General features: G+C 40.7%; 1 protein-coding gene across 5 annotated transcripts in view; it reads right to left on the reverse strand.

Moving 5' to 3' along the window:
- Positions 1-15,602, reverse strand: part of slit1a (slit homolog 1a (Drosophila)) — a 121,456-nt gene that overhangs the window by 23,324 nt on the left and 82,530 nt on the right. For all 5 annotated transcript variants that reach the window (XM_028468324.1, XM_028468322.1, XM_028468325.1 and 2 more), the window contains 10 exons: positions 14,543-14,687; positions 13,480-13,554; positions 13,241-13,384; positions 13,001-13,144; positions 12,742-12,908; positions 11,378-11,510; positions 7,851-7,919; positions 7,696-7,767; positions 7,525-7,596; positions 1,031-1,102 (listed from right to left, as the gene is read on the reverse strand). In XM_028468324.1, the coding sequence (XP_028324125.1) occupies positions 1,031-1,102; positions 7,525-7,596; positions 7,696-7,767; positions 7,851-7,919; positions 11,378-11,510; positions 12,742-12,908; positions 13,001-13,144; positions 13,241-13,384; positions 13,480-13,554; positions 14,543-14,687 (1,093 nt within the window). The remainder of the gene's footprint in view (positions 1-1,030; positions 1,103-7,524; positions 7,597-7,695; positions 7,768-7,850; positions 7,920-11,377; positions 11,511-12,741; positions 12,909-13,000; positions 13,145-13,240; positions 13,385-13,479; positions 13,555-14,542; positions 14,688-15,602) is intronic.

Raw genomic sequence — 15,602 nt, forward strand, 5'->3', positions numbered from 1 at the left:
AAAAAAAAAACATGGGGGGGTGAAAGTAACTTGTAACTTTTACTTTGAGTACTATTTAATTGAGCTACTTTTTACTTGTACTTGAGTATAATTTCATTCAAGTAACAGTACTTCTAATTGAGTAGGAAATATCAGTGCTCTGTACACCTTGTTTTACGAGCCAAACACATTGTTGTAATACAGATTGTAACCAGCAGGTGGCTCAACATCCCCATGTAAATCACAAGCTTCTTTCTTTGTACCACTACTTAATAAACCAAAAATAAAGATGCTTTAAAGTTTCACACTCAAAGCCACTTTGTGCCATCCATCATCTGAAAAATGCTTCTCAATTATGGGCCAAGGTGTGAACAGCGTGCACTCTTAACCACTTCTGTCCTGATTGCAGTGAATCAATTCAGCTCTGTGCTCCTGAAAGATGCACAAACACTCCACAATCAATGCTGCTCCATTACTGCAGAGCACAGGCTCATCTTTCAGGCCGAGCCAATGGCTGACACCTCACATCTGCTAACATGAAAGCCACTTGACTGTGACGGCAGATCAATGACCACCTTCCATCCTTCTCTTCCTGCAGCCCCTGACTTCATCTCCGCTCTCCACAGAATGTCTTTGTTTCCGCTACCATTCTCCATCCCTCGTCTATTGATGAGCGTTTGTCACAATAATTATATAAATATCTTCGATTAAACAGTGGGTGAATGCTGTAAAGACACTTTTTGTGTGGTTTTTACACATCTTTTGAAGACACACACACACGCACACACACAAAAATGTAGACATAAATAAACACTCTGAAGTCCACAGACTGTGAAGAATCTGTGTGTGTGTGTGTGTGTGTGTGTGTGTGTTTGAGAGATGTCCCAGGGAGATGTGTGTGTTTCTTTAACCACTGGGCTGCAGCCGGATGATTAGGGCAATGCTTTGCTCCACAGAACAACAGACAGGCCACTGTGAGAAACCCTCCACTGTCTGACCAGTGTGTGTGTGTGTGTGTGTGAATGGATCAAAAAGTGTTGTGTCTACTTACAGATGGGAAAGTGATGTCACGTCGTTGAAGATCCCGTCAGGAAGGTCAGAGATTTCATTGCCATGGAGAGACCTACAAGGTGAACATAATAAACATCAGGGCTCGCTTTCATTTCTGTCAAATTGTTAAACCAAAGTAAAATACGCATGAAGCCGTAGGCCAGGGTTTTAAATAAGCCTCCCATTCATTACTCTTATAAACTAAGAGAATTGAGTGTTACTTTTGATCAATGCGTGACACAAGCGTAGTTTAAAACAAAACCTAAACATGGGCTGCCCCCTCCTCCTAAGGTGGAGCACTTAGTGGCTGAAGGCTTAGCTGCTGTAAATATTTGTAAATGTTTTTGTAAGTATGAGTCTCCATCTGCTGAGTGATCTTGCAAACTGTATAGATATGCTATGTAGGGACCGAGCTCTGTTTCTGTAAACCAACCACACTGGAACTACAATTATTGTTCAGAGCATTTCTTAATGTTAGGAAAAAAACAAGAAAATTAGAATCAGAATTAAGGATTACAAGGGGTCACTTTTTTGTCATGACTTAAAGCTGCACTACCTGATTTTTGAACCCTGACAGAGGGGCATGGCTGAATTTGAACCGTAAATCCTGCCCCCCACTCTGATAATCCCTCCCAGTCGCCTCCTCTCAAGGAAGTGCAAAAAATTGCGTACGAGAGCTGAGCATGCACAGTAAAACACGTCGCCACGCAAAAGGATGGACACAAAACATAGGAAAATGGAACATTAGATGACCTGTCTACAAGGAAAACAGCCACTTGCGGGTCCAAACTTAGTCCAAGACTGAAAACAAGTTTGCACCTTGTACGCGCTTCACTATACATCGCAGCAACCAATGAAGAGGCTCCTTCGTGGGCTCTGCTCAACCCTCCTTTCTCTAAATCCTGTGATTGGGGTGACTGCCAAGACTTTGTCTCCCGGGGTTTTATATAAAATACTTAATTATAAGGCACAGACAGCACGCAGACGTACGATTTTTCCAGAAATGATTGTTTTTACGATATACAATATGATGCTAATAAGAATTTTTTTTTTTTAATTAAAGAAAAAAAATCGAGTACCCCAGCTTTAAGGATGTTATAACCACTTAATATCACTTTTCTAATATTTTTTGATAACGCTTTACTTGAAGTTTCATACATAAAGGCTGACATTACGCTGTCATTAGCATCAATAAGGTGTCATGAAGGCTGTCATTAAGTGTTGTTTGTTACCCTAACCCTTTGTTATCCTAACACTAACCCTAACCCTTTGTTATCCTAACGCTAACCCTAACCCTAACCTTACCTAATCCTACTAGATTCCTCTACCTAACCAAAGAAATGCTAACATAGCTCCAAAGGTGTCATAATTTAGCGAACGACACTTATTGACAGCCTCCATGACACGTTATTCATGCTAATGACAGATAATGACAGCGTAATGTCAGCTTTATGTATAAAACTTCAAGTGAAGAGTTACAGATTTTTCCCACATTGTTGGTGTGTGGCCACAGTCATTTTTTCTTCTATTAATAAAACAGCTTTACAGTTGCCTATTGGTCTTTACTACTACAACAAATCTATCATTAGCCTATATATAGTTGAGGGATATTGCAGTGTTGTGTTGACATTTTAAATGAGTGGTAGTTGGCCAGTACTTCTTGTCGCACTGTGGGCAGCTGGCAAAAATATAAGTCTCTGAGACTGGAAGAGGGTGGTGTCAAGTTTCTTTGTGTCTGGCTTTGGGAGACTTACAAGGGTACAAAGCAAGGAGGGGTTAAGAGCTAGAACTCTATGTAATTGTGTATGCACGGATATTTACACAATTCTACATTTTGAGTAAACAGGTTTGTGCCAACACTTTTGGTGTCGACAGACGGCTATCCAGAGAGACATGGCGACCGAGCTTAATGTCTCGATGATTGATGGCTGCTATAATCCGTCAGGTCATTACCACCTCCAACCCGCAGCTGACCACAAGCTAACGTTACCGCTGCTTCGGGTTCACAGCAGAAATACACCACACGTCTGCTTTTTATGCTTCGATGAGGAGAAGTGATGTATCAACAGACTTTGAACCACCAACTTCCCCCTTTGGTCGATTCGTCAATTACTACTAAGCTATTTAAGAGTCAGCATGAAAAATAAAGCACATCAGAACGACCAGAGGGAAAATGCAGTGTTAACCATGTGAGATAACCAGTAAGTTGGCTTTGTGGTGGTGGTGTTGAGTGAGTAGGTGGGTTTGGGTAGTTGGAGGATGATGTGGGGGTGAGTACCAGGCAGGCAGAGGGCTCAGAAGTAAAAGGAGCCACAGAGTCTCCTACTGGAAACCTGATCCAGTCTCCTGCAAACAATTTCTCTGCTTCTTTTGACTTTTTTTTTTTTTTTTTGTTTCTCTGGCTGTATAAAGCCTGACAGTCGGGATAGCTGATGCCAGCTTATCTCCAGCTTGGCTCAAAAAACACAACACGATTGATAGAAGAAACGATGACTCATGACAGCTGACATCGAGAGCTCGTTCACCTGCAAACAGTTAATACGTTTCCGAGAACCAGTGAGTTTGGTGCCTATGATGAAAGTGCATACTCACAAGTAATGCTGTGCGGTATAACAATATTTTTCATAGTGCAATATAAAATTGTCTATACGATATAACCCTCTATCATTTATATTGCAATTTTAATGTGTGTGGTAGACGTGACTTAAGTAGGTCCGCCTTGTATAAGCCACCATCAGCTATTGAGGCCACGAAGCCAATGGACACTGTCAACCACTGGGCTTGGCCATGCTCGGACATGAGGGTTAAGTGTTTAATTTAGTGCAACAAATATGCAGAAAATGGATACTATGGCATGCGGAGGTGAAACGCTGCTTTTTTGGCCAGATTGGGTCCCCCGGAGTCATCAATTAGTCTAGTTACAAACTGTGTCACAACAGCTCATATGACTCTTCCAAGCAAAATAGCTGCAAACGTGTCGCACAAAAGGAAGTTTTTTATCTCCTGCTGCTCTAGAAAGACTTTTAAAGAATATAATCTAATGAAACCTCTACAATCATATATGATCTTTGATGGAGTTTGTGAGAAAAATTCACTACAGGTACGGTTTAAAACGATAGCAGTGGCCATTTTTGTTGGTTTTTGCTCCTGCCTGGTGACATTTCCACATACAAATTTACAAATCAGAACACATGGGACAATAGTATACATAGCAAAAGTTACGAATATCACTTCATTGAGAATATTCTTAAAGTATGATTTATTTTGGGATTTTTATTTTTAAGTTTATTTTTATATATAATAAAATGAAATATATAACGATCTATTCTCCCGTTTGGGCTCAGCAGCAGCTGAGTGATCACAGCTGCTGCTGCGCGACGCACAAGTCTGTGTGGCTTCAAATGTAACTAAGTCCATATTTCTCGTGCAATATAATGTTTCACCTTATTGGGGCGCTGCACTTATTCCAGGGTTAGAAGCGCGTAGGAGGAAAAGGACTTTCGCACACAGGACAATGCGCGTAAAGCCAGATTTGAATGGGAACACCCACATTTCAGGGCCGCTCCACCCACAGTGCGTAACTGGGATGAAGGCGCGCAGCGACTGACTTAAGTACAGTAGGAGAAAAGCACACAGCCAAAAACAGCGCTGCTGCGTGGCTTTTTGGATGCGCATGTGAGAATAGAGCCCTTAATGAATAGCAATGTTCCATTCATTCCATGTAATTTTAAGGAAGAAATACTATATCGGGATATATATCATTATCAGGGTATAAATCTACCTATATTGTGATATAAAATTGTCTCCATATCACACAGTACTAATTATTATTCAAATTCTAATTACTGTTAGTTTTACAGTATATTATTGTTTTTTTTCAATGCTCTCTTTTGTACTCATTTCAACTCAAATCCTCGAGGACCTTATAACATCCTCAGCCTCTTCTCCTCACACATAATACCCTGCAGGCCAATTAGCAGCAAATCAATTTCTACCTCAAACCACTATTGTTGCGCGCACACAAAAAGTTGTATACCACAATCCCACCACCTATGTGCCAGGTTTAGAGCGCTGGTGTGTTTGAAGAATGAGCGTTAATGATTCCTCTCCTCTTTACTGCTGTGTAAAGCCAAGGTGCAGCTTTATAAAGTCTTTGGCACCTCGGTGTGGGAGAGTAGTCAGGTTTGTCCCGTCTGCGACATCTTATTGTGGTTTTTGGTGAAACTTCCATCTTTAAACTTTGAACCCCTTTGTGGAGTTTTAAAGTCAAGATCATTAAATGTGGCTCATTGTCGCCTCGCTTTGTAAAAAAAAAAAAAAAAAAAAAAATCACCATCGTGGCACCAATTGACATTTAATAGGAGGCTCACGATTGATCACGGCAGCAGTAAAGACATCAAAGTTTTCTGCTTCAGTTGGACTCCTGTCTGCCTTAGACAATAAGTTAGTCCAGACGATCTGTGCGTTTATAAGTGTGTGAGTAAGCGTGCATAGTGTGGAGCCTGTGTGTGTGTGTGTGTGTGTTGTCGATGATGGGGGGAGGGCCTCACATGGCGTCTCAGCACACTTGCAGTGGGAACGCTTCAGAAGTGAAGGTGGCGTGAGTGAGTAAGAGCAGAAATAACGGATGCCGCTTCATTAGAGATCAAAGCGGCGTGCCTGTGCTGGCGAGGCGGCTTCGGCTAATGATGGCTGAGTTTCACTCTCATTCCACGCTAAGCGGGCTCTTATGCTTTGTTTGTCGTAATGATTGGGGGCTTTAGTCGAATCCCGCCGTAAAAGGAGCCTTTGTTGAAGCTTTGTTGTCAGTAATAAAAAAGTGCGCCTGCTACGAGCACACATGCAAGGTTGATACACTGACTCCCACACACATACTAACGGGAACCCAGCCAGTAGATGACAAACATAAAGAGTTTGCACAAAAGGCATCGACACACACTGGACGGAACACAAACTCTAAGGTTTCCCATCACTCAACTAAATTGTACATTTGAGTTAAAGTGTGAGACATTAAACCACCCAATGTGGGGATACAGCTCCAAAAGCTGATTTAGTTTCGTCATCTGTCTGTCGAACATATTTAGATTCTACATCTCAGTTATTTAGCAGACCAATTCTTCCACTGAGAGCCTGCTGTCATTGTGAGAGCACAATCAAAGATTTTATAACTTCATAAAAGCCCAGAGACGGAGTCAAAACCGCTTCCGCAAATGGGGCAAACATTCTCTGCTAATCAGTGTCAGAGCGATTTTGTACAGTCTGCTGTAGGAGCTGCGTGTTTGGCTCTGATGGAAGGGCAGTGATGAGCTCGGTTTATTTGGAGGTGAATCGTCAAAACGAGCTGGAGGCTGAAGAAAGTAAAGGACTACATGTGACTATATGAACAGAGTGAGCATATGTTTGGGTTAAATCTTTGTTTCAGTCCTCTGGACCTGGTTTTTCAAATAGTTTAATCCACATAAAATTGATCTGGATTTGGTAATCATATTTTTTTTTCTACCCATGATCAAGTAATCCGTCTTACTTTTGAGAGGATTTATCAAAGCAACATCGGATTAGATAATCTGATTCGGATATAAACTTCTCAGAATCACCAAATCTGGATAACCAGTGCTCATCTTTGTTTCTTAAAGCCTTTGGAGACCCTGACCAACCACCTGCCTTCAGCCAAAACAAGCATACAGGACGTGCTACAATAGTTAGATATTAGTTCGTTATTTCTGATTTGGATTTATTTTGGATATAAAAAATCTAGTGATGCCATTGGCATTGCTTTATTTTCCTGTTTTATCATTGCATGCATCACTAAAAAAAATAATCTAGAAACAAAACAACAACGTTTTTGATTGTGGTGAATATGACAGAATTAAATATATTATTTGTGGTCAATATTGACACAAACTTTTTCTACTTTGCTGTATACGCCTATACTGAATATATTATAGCCTACCTAATGACTGTAGCCTGATGGATGAACAAATGAAATTAAAATATTGTGAATAAATTAGATATACAGTATTGTAAGCTATAATGCATGATCCAAATATAGTATTATTTGATACACTGTAAAGTTTCAATACATTTTGGGTCTCAAATCCACGCTAAATCCACCCTTCTGATGGGATCAGTTTAATTCAGATTTTCTTGGATCAAAGTGATCCCGATCCTACTAAAAAGTTCAAAAAAACCCAAACTAAAAGTTTGATCCGGATCAAAACAAAGATTAGAGTATGTGATTTATGTAATTTTCAAGATTTGATCCAATCCTTCATCCAAGCTGATTTTTTTTTGAAAAACCAGGACCTGGAGTCAATCAAGGTTTCTGTAGCATCTCGGCAGTTTGTGCAAGCTGCAAGAAATATCCTCTTTAATGGCTCATTTAACTCCAAAACTAATATTTATCCTGCTTTCTGTTCAAAAATCAGTTCATTGAAATACATCAAAGCAGCATTTCTAACTTAAATATATATTGTATATAAAAAAAAGTCAACTCACAGCAGCCTAAGAGAGTGTAGTCCACTGAAAGCCATTTTGGGGATACAGCGCAAGGAGTTGTAGCTGAGGATTCTGCAATTTTGGAACATTTGCACATGCACATATTAGAAACGTAAAAACATGAAATATTTGTTGTTGTTTTGTCTGGTGGCAAAGCGTGTCAGGACGTACAGCGTGGTGAGTTGGGTCATGTTGGCAAAGGATGAGTTGGTCAGAGAGTTGATCTTGTTGTTGCTCAAGTCTCTGCAAACAGAAAGTAGGAAAACTCAGGTGTAATTATGATTTGGTGTGAAAACAAACAAATAAAAAAAATAATAAAAACTTACACCAGCTGCAGGTACTTAAAAGCAGACAGCTCCTTTGGCACAACACTGAACTGGTTTCCATCCAGATACCTGAACAAATGAACACAAAATGACTTCATGGAAAACCAGGGAACCTTATTCAGTGTCAGATTTTTAACACATCACCTTGTGTAAATTACCACGGGAAGTTTATTGTATTTTACATTAGGAAAAGTCATGTATTTGTTGATTTATTTGTTAAATGTCTTTGAAAGAAAAGGTGAGTTTTAGCTCAACATTATTTACACACATTACACTGCTAAAGCAATCAAACAAAAACTGAAGCAACAAATCCTAAATCTTAATGAATAAATTAATACAGTTGAAAATCTTTATTCATTACATATGTGATGAGAACATAATAACTGGGAATCGAAACCGGGACCTAGAAATGGTCCGTGGTCGCACCTGCAGAATCATTCCTTCATAGAGATTGCCTCACTAATTGCTTCTCATTTCCACCTGCTGTCTGTTCCATTTGCTAAACAGCAGGTGAAATGTATTCACAATCAGTGCTATTATTACCTCACTGGGCAGGTTGATTTTCTATACGTGTGATAATACAACAGTTAGTTCCGACCAAGTCATTTCATTGGACAACAGACACTGCAAGAGTGCTGATATAGAACAACAACAGCACCGGGACTTCTTACGGATCATATCACTCCGCCGCACAGCTGATCTAAATATCTTTAATTACTGTTTCATCTTGGGCAGACTACACTACAGTACACTGTGTGCTCACCACTTGTGGAACTGTTTTTGTTGGAGGAGCCAAATGATAAAATAAACTCTCTTGTCACTTATTACTGTTAACTAATAAAATGCACTTGTAGAAATGTTGTATAAAAGCAATATCACACTCGAAGGAGTGCTGCTGTGCAAAATATAATATCTACGGCACTCGGCCTCGAACCGAAGCACACCAGGAGGGTATTTCATCAAAATGTTCTTATTAGAGCCAGACCTACGGTTTAAACCTGGTTTACACAAGACGTCCGTGACCATGCTGGCTTTTCTCATTCCATCAAACTCTTCTCAGCTTGGAGCTCCCCAGCTGAGCCAAGCCAGTGACAGTGTTTAGCTTAAGTGCTTGCCTTCATAAGACCCACAGGATCGATCACAGATTTAATGACTAGAGACGTGAGGGCGCATGCGCTGCAGCTTTTTTTTTAGATAAACAGGAGGTGACGTCATCTGTTACTGAGCAGTGAGAATAAAGGACGGACACGTTTAAGAACTTTCTGTGGTTTGAACTTTTTAAAAGTAGCAAAGGGTTAAACATGATATTATTTAGTCAATTTATCATAGAGAACACACACTGATCATGTGAGTTTGATAAGTTTTTTTTTTTTAAAACACCTGTCAGCATGTAATAAAAGACGATTTGTAACTCACAATTAAATAATATGTAATTTATGAGACAAGTGAGAGTTTGTTGAACTCAGCACTAAACATTAAATTCAAATGAACAGAGGGAGCAGCTCAGCAGTGCTGTGTGGGGAGCCTTCACTCTGCCCTGTGACTTTCCCTGAAGCCCCTCCCTCTCTATGTATTCCCAGCTTTCTCATTATTAATCTCTGATCAATGAATGGACATTTATACCGGAGGCAATGGATACGTACGTATCCTTATATAGACATATTATAGCTGATGGTTTAAACACATGGAGACTGTGATCATCAAATTAAATTTGTATCAAATTAAAATATTATTTTAAACACTTACAATGACATTCAATTTAATTTCCTTTTACAAAACCGTATTAAAGCGGTATTTAAAAAAGTCTTTTTGACTCCTTTTTCCTTTTGTAGATTTTTGTTGAGTGTTTTAAAGCATCACTAAATGACTTCTTTAATAATGATGTCGTGGCTTAAGCCAAGCCTGATGCTTAAACCTGGTCAGGAGAAGGTTTGCGCCACGGACTGTGTTGCTATGGTAACTAAGGTGTTTTCTCGTTGATGAAGCGGCCGTTCCACTTAGAACCCGGCTTAACGGAGCCGGACTCTCAGGTTAAACCTGGATTTAACACTGACTTGGGTTTGATGAAATACCCCTCAGGAGGGAGATGACAGGAAATGATAAAAACCATAGAGGCACTAAATACAGTTTCATTCACTTATTCTTTAAACTGTGTGTTATCACTTACTCATTCCATCATTATGCTCTATAGTGTATCGAACAGGTGCAAGTTTAATCCCGATGGTTGGTTTGTTTGCTAAAGGGAAATCACAGCTGCTGCAACTCTTCTTCGTGCTGCAAGTCTTCCTTGTGTTTGCACTCACTTGTTGGTGCATTACCGCCCCCCAGTGGTCGCCCACAAAAATGTGAAAAATACAGTAAAAAAAAAATCGCGATAAATCGTAAAATTGATTTTTTTTCCCCCCCCAACCCTTACTATAGTTTTTTTTTATAGAGTTCTTAACAAAATGTTGTAATTTTGAGAACCACTGGGTTAATTACGGAGTTACAGTTGTTTTTGAGCAGTGTATTGTGGCCTATTTGGAATTAATACAAACAAAACATCTTAGACTGTTTGGGTTGAGATTTTTTGTTGAACCATTTGCACAAAGCGACACACACTAAACATCTAAACATTTTCAAGTAAGGCAAATATGAGCTTAAACGGCACTGCTTTAGGTGGGACTGTCATTTCAGGGAGGCACAAAATCATAGATGTGTGTGTGATCGTATTCTTACAATTCACAAGCTATTGTAGTTGACATTATACCTGCAGGAAGACAGGACCCCCCGCTGAGTGTCACTGATCTATCACATATCAGGCTGTATGATAAACTCTAGATTTAGAGGTTGTTCCCTCTGAGCAGAGCTGTAGGCTGTAGACAGGGTGGGGAGGGCGTAGCGTAGGGTGGGGGTGTGCTTACAAGGCCTCTGGGTTCAGAGGTAATGATAGGTAATGATGGTGCAGAGGACACTTGGGATAATGACGGAGAAGCAAACTCTCCAGATGAGATGAAAGCCCAAAACAGAGGGGTACACCTGGTCACACCTGCTGGGACAATGACAGGCCTTCAGGCTCTTGCAGTGCGTGTGTGTGTGTGTGTGTGTGTGTGTGTGTGTGTGTGTGTGTGTGTGTGGGTCTGCTAGTCACTCAAAGCGGTATTGGAAAGTTCCAGAGCTATTTCACTCCCTCCCCTTTCCATTGAAAAGTGCTCATTAAAATGTCCCGTTGCTCCCCTATGCTCCTGTGGACAGCCCTTTGGCCTTCACACAAATATCCATAGACACACACACACACACACAAACCAACACGCTCACAAATCCTTGGCTTTGTGTATGAGAGTGACCTCAGTGTTCGCCCTGAAGGCTGCGACAAACAGAGGAATGTCTGAGAAAATAACTACAGGCCTCATTGACTTCTTCCACTGTCTCACGATGAGCTGCTTCATTTATGTCTGCAACTTTTTCTTTTTGAAAAACATGCACTCATGCAATTTGATTTAAGCAGACTCACATTAAAACAAATAGCATAAATGTAGTGCACTCACAGTTCTGTCACATTTCTGGGGATGCCTTTGGGCAGCATGTGAAGGTGCTTGTTACTGCAGCGTACGACAGTGTCCAGGCAAGTGCATTCACTGGGGCACTGAGGTTTGGGCAAGCAGCTTGATTCTTCTTGGCCTGGGAAACAAGGAAAGATTAGAGGCATAAATCAAAAGTAAAGGCAACATAAAGCCTAAATGTCCCTGTTCTTCAGGCTGGTGAGGCTTTGGGACCATAAACAAAGATGAAGTGAAAATTGTGAATAGCAATTCAGAGCAGAGAGTAAAAGAGTGAGGAGCTCCGCTAATGTGTTATCGACCACCGAGAGCAAAGAATGGAGGCTGCCTGCGGCCTGAAGACAAGTCGGACTGTCATTCAGGTGCAAATAAGCTGACTGATCAATAAGGCAAACAGCTCAATAGCTCCTCTCAGCCCTGCATCGACCAGCCGTTAGGAACTGCTGAGTGGCAATCTATTCAGTAAACAAAAGAGCTACACATCGACGGCCATTATTTAAGATGATCTCAGTCACTTTAAGCAGCAGCTTGTTTCTAATGCATTGTGGAAGTGAGTGAAATGTTAAATCTTCTCAAAGACTGATTTAAAAGGGACAGTGGTGTTTCTCAAATGGGGGTACATGTACCTCTAGGCGTACACGATGGCACTACAGGGGGTACTTTACAGAGAGCGAGAGAGTGAAAAATTAACACATTTTTAAAAAGTTTGTTTTTGCTTTAAAATGATCATAATAATGATCATAAGTGATCTTTGTTAGAACATTAACTGAAAATACAAGGGTAAAGACTTGATGTGATGAGGTGTGTCTCATGTTGGACTTGTCTTTTCTTTTGAAAGAAACTTATTTTGACAGGCATGCTGTGAAATGCATGTTGTACAGGAAAATATAACAATAAATAATAATAATACATACATTTTATATTGCGCTTTTTTGGACACTCAAAGTTGCTTTACAGAATTATGAGATTATTCTTTCACTCCACACTTAGTGGTGGTAAACTACACACGCAAACACTGTTTTGTATGTTTAAAAAAAAAAGATGATACAGGCGTGTTCTCAACAGCTATTTAAAAAACTGAATTTGGTTAGTTGATTTCACAATTTAATGATCCATGAAAAATGTGGGTCCCAGGGTGAGACCAGCTGAGAACTCCTGCTTTAAAATGTGTGTTATCACTCATTCATTACATCATTATGCTCTATAGTTGAACGTGGGGGGTACTTGAGCCAAACAAGTTGTAGAACCACTGCACTACACTACACTAGTGTGCATAACCTGTACAATTCAAACAGCAGAAAGCTGTAAAGAAGAAAGCAGAACTTCCAGTGGTACATTTTCATACAACTCACCATCCTCACAACGGAAGTCTGGCAGAGCCACATCCTGCAGAGGGATCTCTTTCAGGAAGGCTGGACGTTGGCAGCGAGGGTTGCCAGTCACAATCTTCCTACTTCTCAGCCAATCACCAAGCCAGGCCAGCCGACAGTTGCAGTTGAAGGAGTTCGCTAAGAGGTTTCTGGGAGAGAGAGAGAGAGATAAGTGTAAGAGAAGCTGTTAGGTGATGCAAAGCTCAAGAAGAACAGATAGATTATGATGTTTGGCTCTCACAGAGTGGACAGTGTCTGAAGGGTGTCAAAGGCTCCAGGAGAGATGGTGGTCAGCTGGTTGTCGTACAGAGACAGCAGCCGGACATTGTGAAGCCCAGTGAAACTGTCGTTGTGGACACAGCTGATCTTGTTGTTTCTTAGCATTCTGAAAAGAAATGTCACACAATAAAACAAAAGCTACAGTTTTCTGATGAACCTCCAAAAACAATATGCTCGGAGTTACGGAAAAAGCTTGACTTACAGCATACGCAGTCCTTCAAGGCCACGGAACATCCCGCTTCGAACAGAGTCGATCTGATTGGCTGTTAGATGAAGCTCGTTGACTGATGAAGCGCCTTCAAATGTGCCATCCTCAATCTCTGTGATCTTGTTATTGCTGAGGTTACTGTAATGTGTGTGAAGTGGGTCAAAAGAATCAAATCAGTAATCAAGTGTTCAAAGAAATGTTAAAAGATAGTGTTGAAAGTGATGGTCACATACATCTTCTTTAGCTGTGAGAGGTTCTTAAAAACTCCAGTGGCCTCCAGTGTTGTGATGTCATTGTTGTTAAGGCGGCTTGAGCGGAAAAAGAGTTTGTGTAAGTGTAAAGAAATTCTGGTGAACTTATTAATATTAACCAATAGAGGAAAAAAGGGGATGCTTACAAACAATAAACTTTTAAAGGCAGATTGTAATGATTTTTGTTCCTATTCTACATACAAAACTAGAAAGTCATGTGATAAAGTAGAGGGAACAATCAGCAGTTTTTGAAAAACAACTTTTTTTTTTCATTTCTTTGACTAAAGGCTGACTTGCAGAGTAAAGATTTAATATTCTCAAACCTTTGATCAAATAGTCAACATTTAAGAACGATGAACATTTTGGAAACATAAAGGACTTCTGGTTGGTTATCTTGTGTGAATTTCCAATAGCATTTTGTAAAATCAGACGTTAAAGGTGCAGTCTGCAACTCTTATAAAAGTGACGTTTGTAGTTTGTGTAAAACAAACAGGCTCATTGAGCCCCTCCTGCTGCTCCTGCAGCCTTTGGCAGATTGGCAGAATGCACGACAATCGAGCAAAAAGAACCAATCAGAGCCAGGATTGTGTTTGATGGACTGTCTGACAGCTGTTGCTCACAGTCCCCACCCCCTTCCCGGGGCTGTAGCGCATCTTTTTGACAGTGTATGGTCTGGATGAGTAGAAGATGGAATTAGCGACTTTTCTGCTTGAAAGGTAATTACTGCTGCTTGATTTGTAATTGTTACACTAGAACTCTGTGGTGCATGTGTAGTTTGTGTGCACGCAGCAGCCTCCGTGTGGGCTGCTGTAAGTGACACTGTGTTGCTGCTGCTGCTGCTGAGGTGTGTGCACACTGAGAGAGAGAAGTGCTGCAGTAGTATGCTTTTAACAGAGCATGTTTTATTACTGTGATGTTGCTGACGGAGGGACTTTGGAAAGTTTGGAGGCAGAGCAAGAGAGCAGCGGCGAGGGAGGGGAAAAGAGGGATCTGAAAGTTGCGGACTGCACCTTTAAAAAGGTTCAGATGATCAATAATTTCTTACAGTTCACTGGTGGACGATGGGATGTGCTCAGGAATCTTACTGAGCTTGAGGTTGGAGCAGTCCACCACATTTGACTCACAGCGGCACTTTGGAGGACACACTGGATCGCTGTTACAGGCATTATTCAGACGTGTATCCTCTGTACCTGAAAATAAACAACAAAAACGACATCAATGCCAAACTTCTTAGTCAACACTCTGTTTGTACTTTGTCCCATTACAACCAAAAAGGAGTTTTCCCCCAACTCTTACATTACCTTAAATACCCTCAAAAACATTCAGTAACCCTTGTTGTACCATTCATGGGAAAAATAAATGGGTGAAGGTGAGTCATTTTTGAAAGAGGTGAGAAAGTGGGAGCAGTGGGGTGAAAGGAAATGGATTTGGAAAGACATGGCCTCAGTGAAGCAGAGGGCCCAAGAGAGAGAGAGATGGTGGTGAAGCAGAACAAGAACGGGGTTGAAAGGATGGGTAGGACGTGAGTTTGAAGGAAGTGGGATGAGACGGGAAGATGGGGAAGGGGCAACGACAATGCATGCAGGTAAAGAAAGCACAGACGAGAAGGAGCGACAAAGAAGAGAGAGAAAGATCTGGAGAAGTGCAAAGAGCACGTCTCTTTGCACTTCTTCTCCACATCTTGTCGGTGTAGGGTGTTTTATTCTGCAACTCCTATGACTAATAATAGATGTGACGTGCCAAAAAGTGTTCTGTCAGTTACATCACGGCTGCTCAATAATGGAGTAGCATTGGGAGCAGCTTAGAAAAGTGTGTCTCAGAAAAAAAAAGTGTCTCGGAGTCTGCGTATCAACGTTTGGGCTGGGATTCGAAGTGAGCTTGTGTTCCATTTAGAGAATAAACCAATCTTTTCTGTTCACATATCACAGCATACAGAAACTTTATGGATACACAAAATAACTCAACTACTGGAAATACAATAGGAGATGATAGAAAATATTTAGGTCTGGTGTCCAAAAAAACCTTCCTCTCTATAAATAGAACATCATCAAGAGCAGTGGTTTTCAACCTTGGGGTCGGGACCCCATTTGTGCTCCTTTTAATGC

Source organism: Gouania willdenowi, chromosome 15 (genome assembly GCF_900634775.1).
Source record: "Gouania willdenowi chromosome 15, fGouWil2.1, whole genome shotgun sequence".
NCBI classification, from domain to species: Eukaryota; Metazoa; Chordata; class Actinopteri; order Blenniiformes; family Gobiesocidae; genus Gouania; species Gouania willdenowi.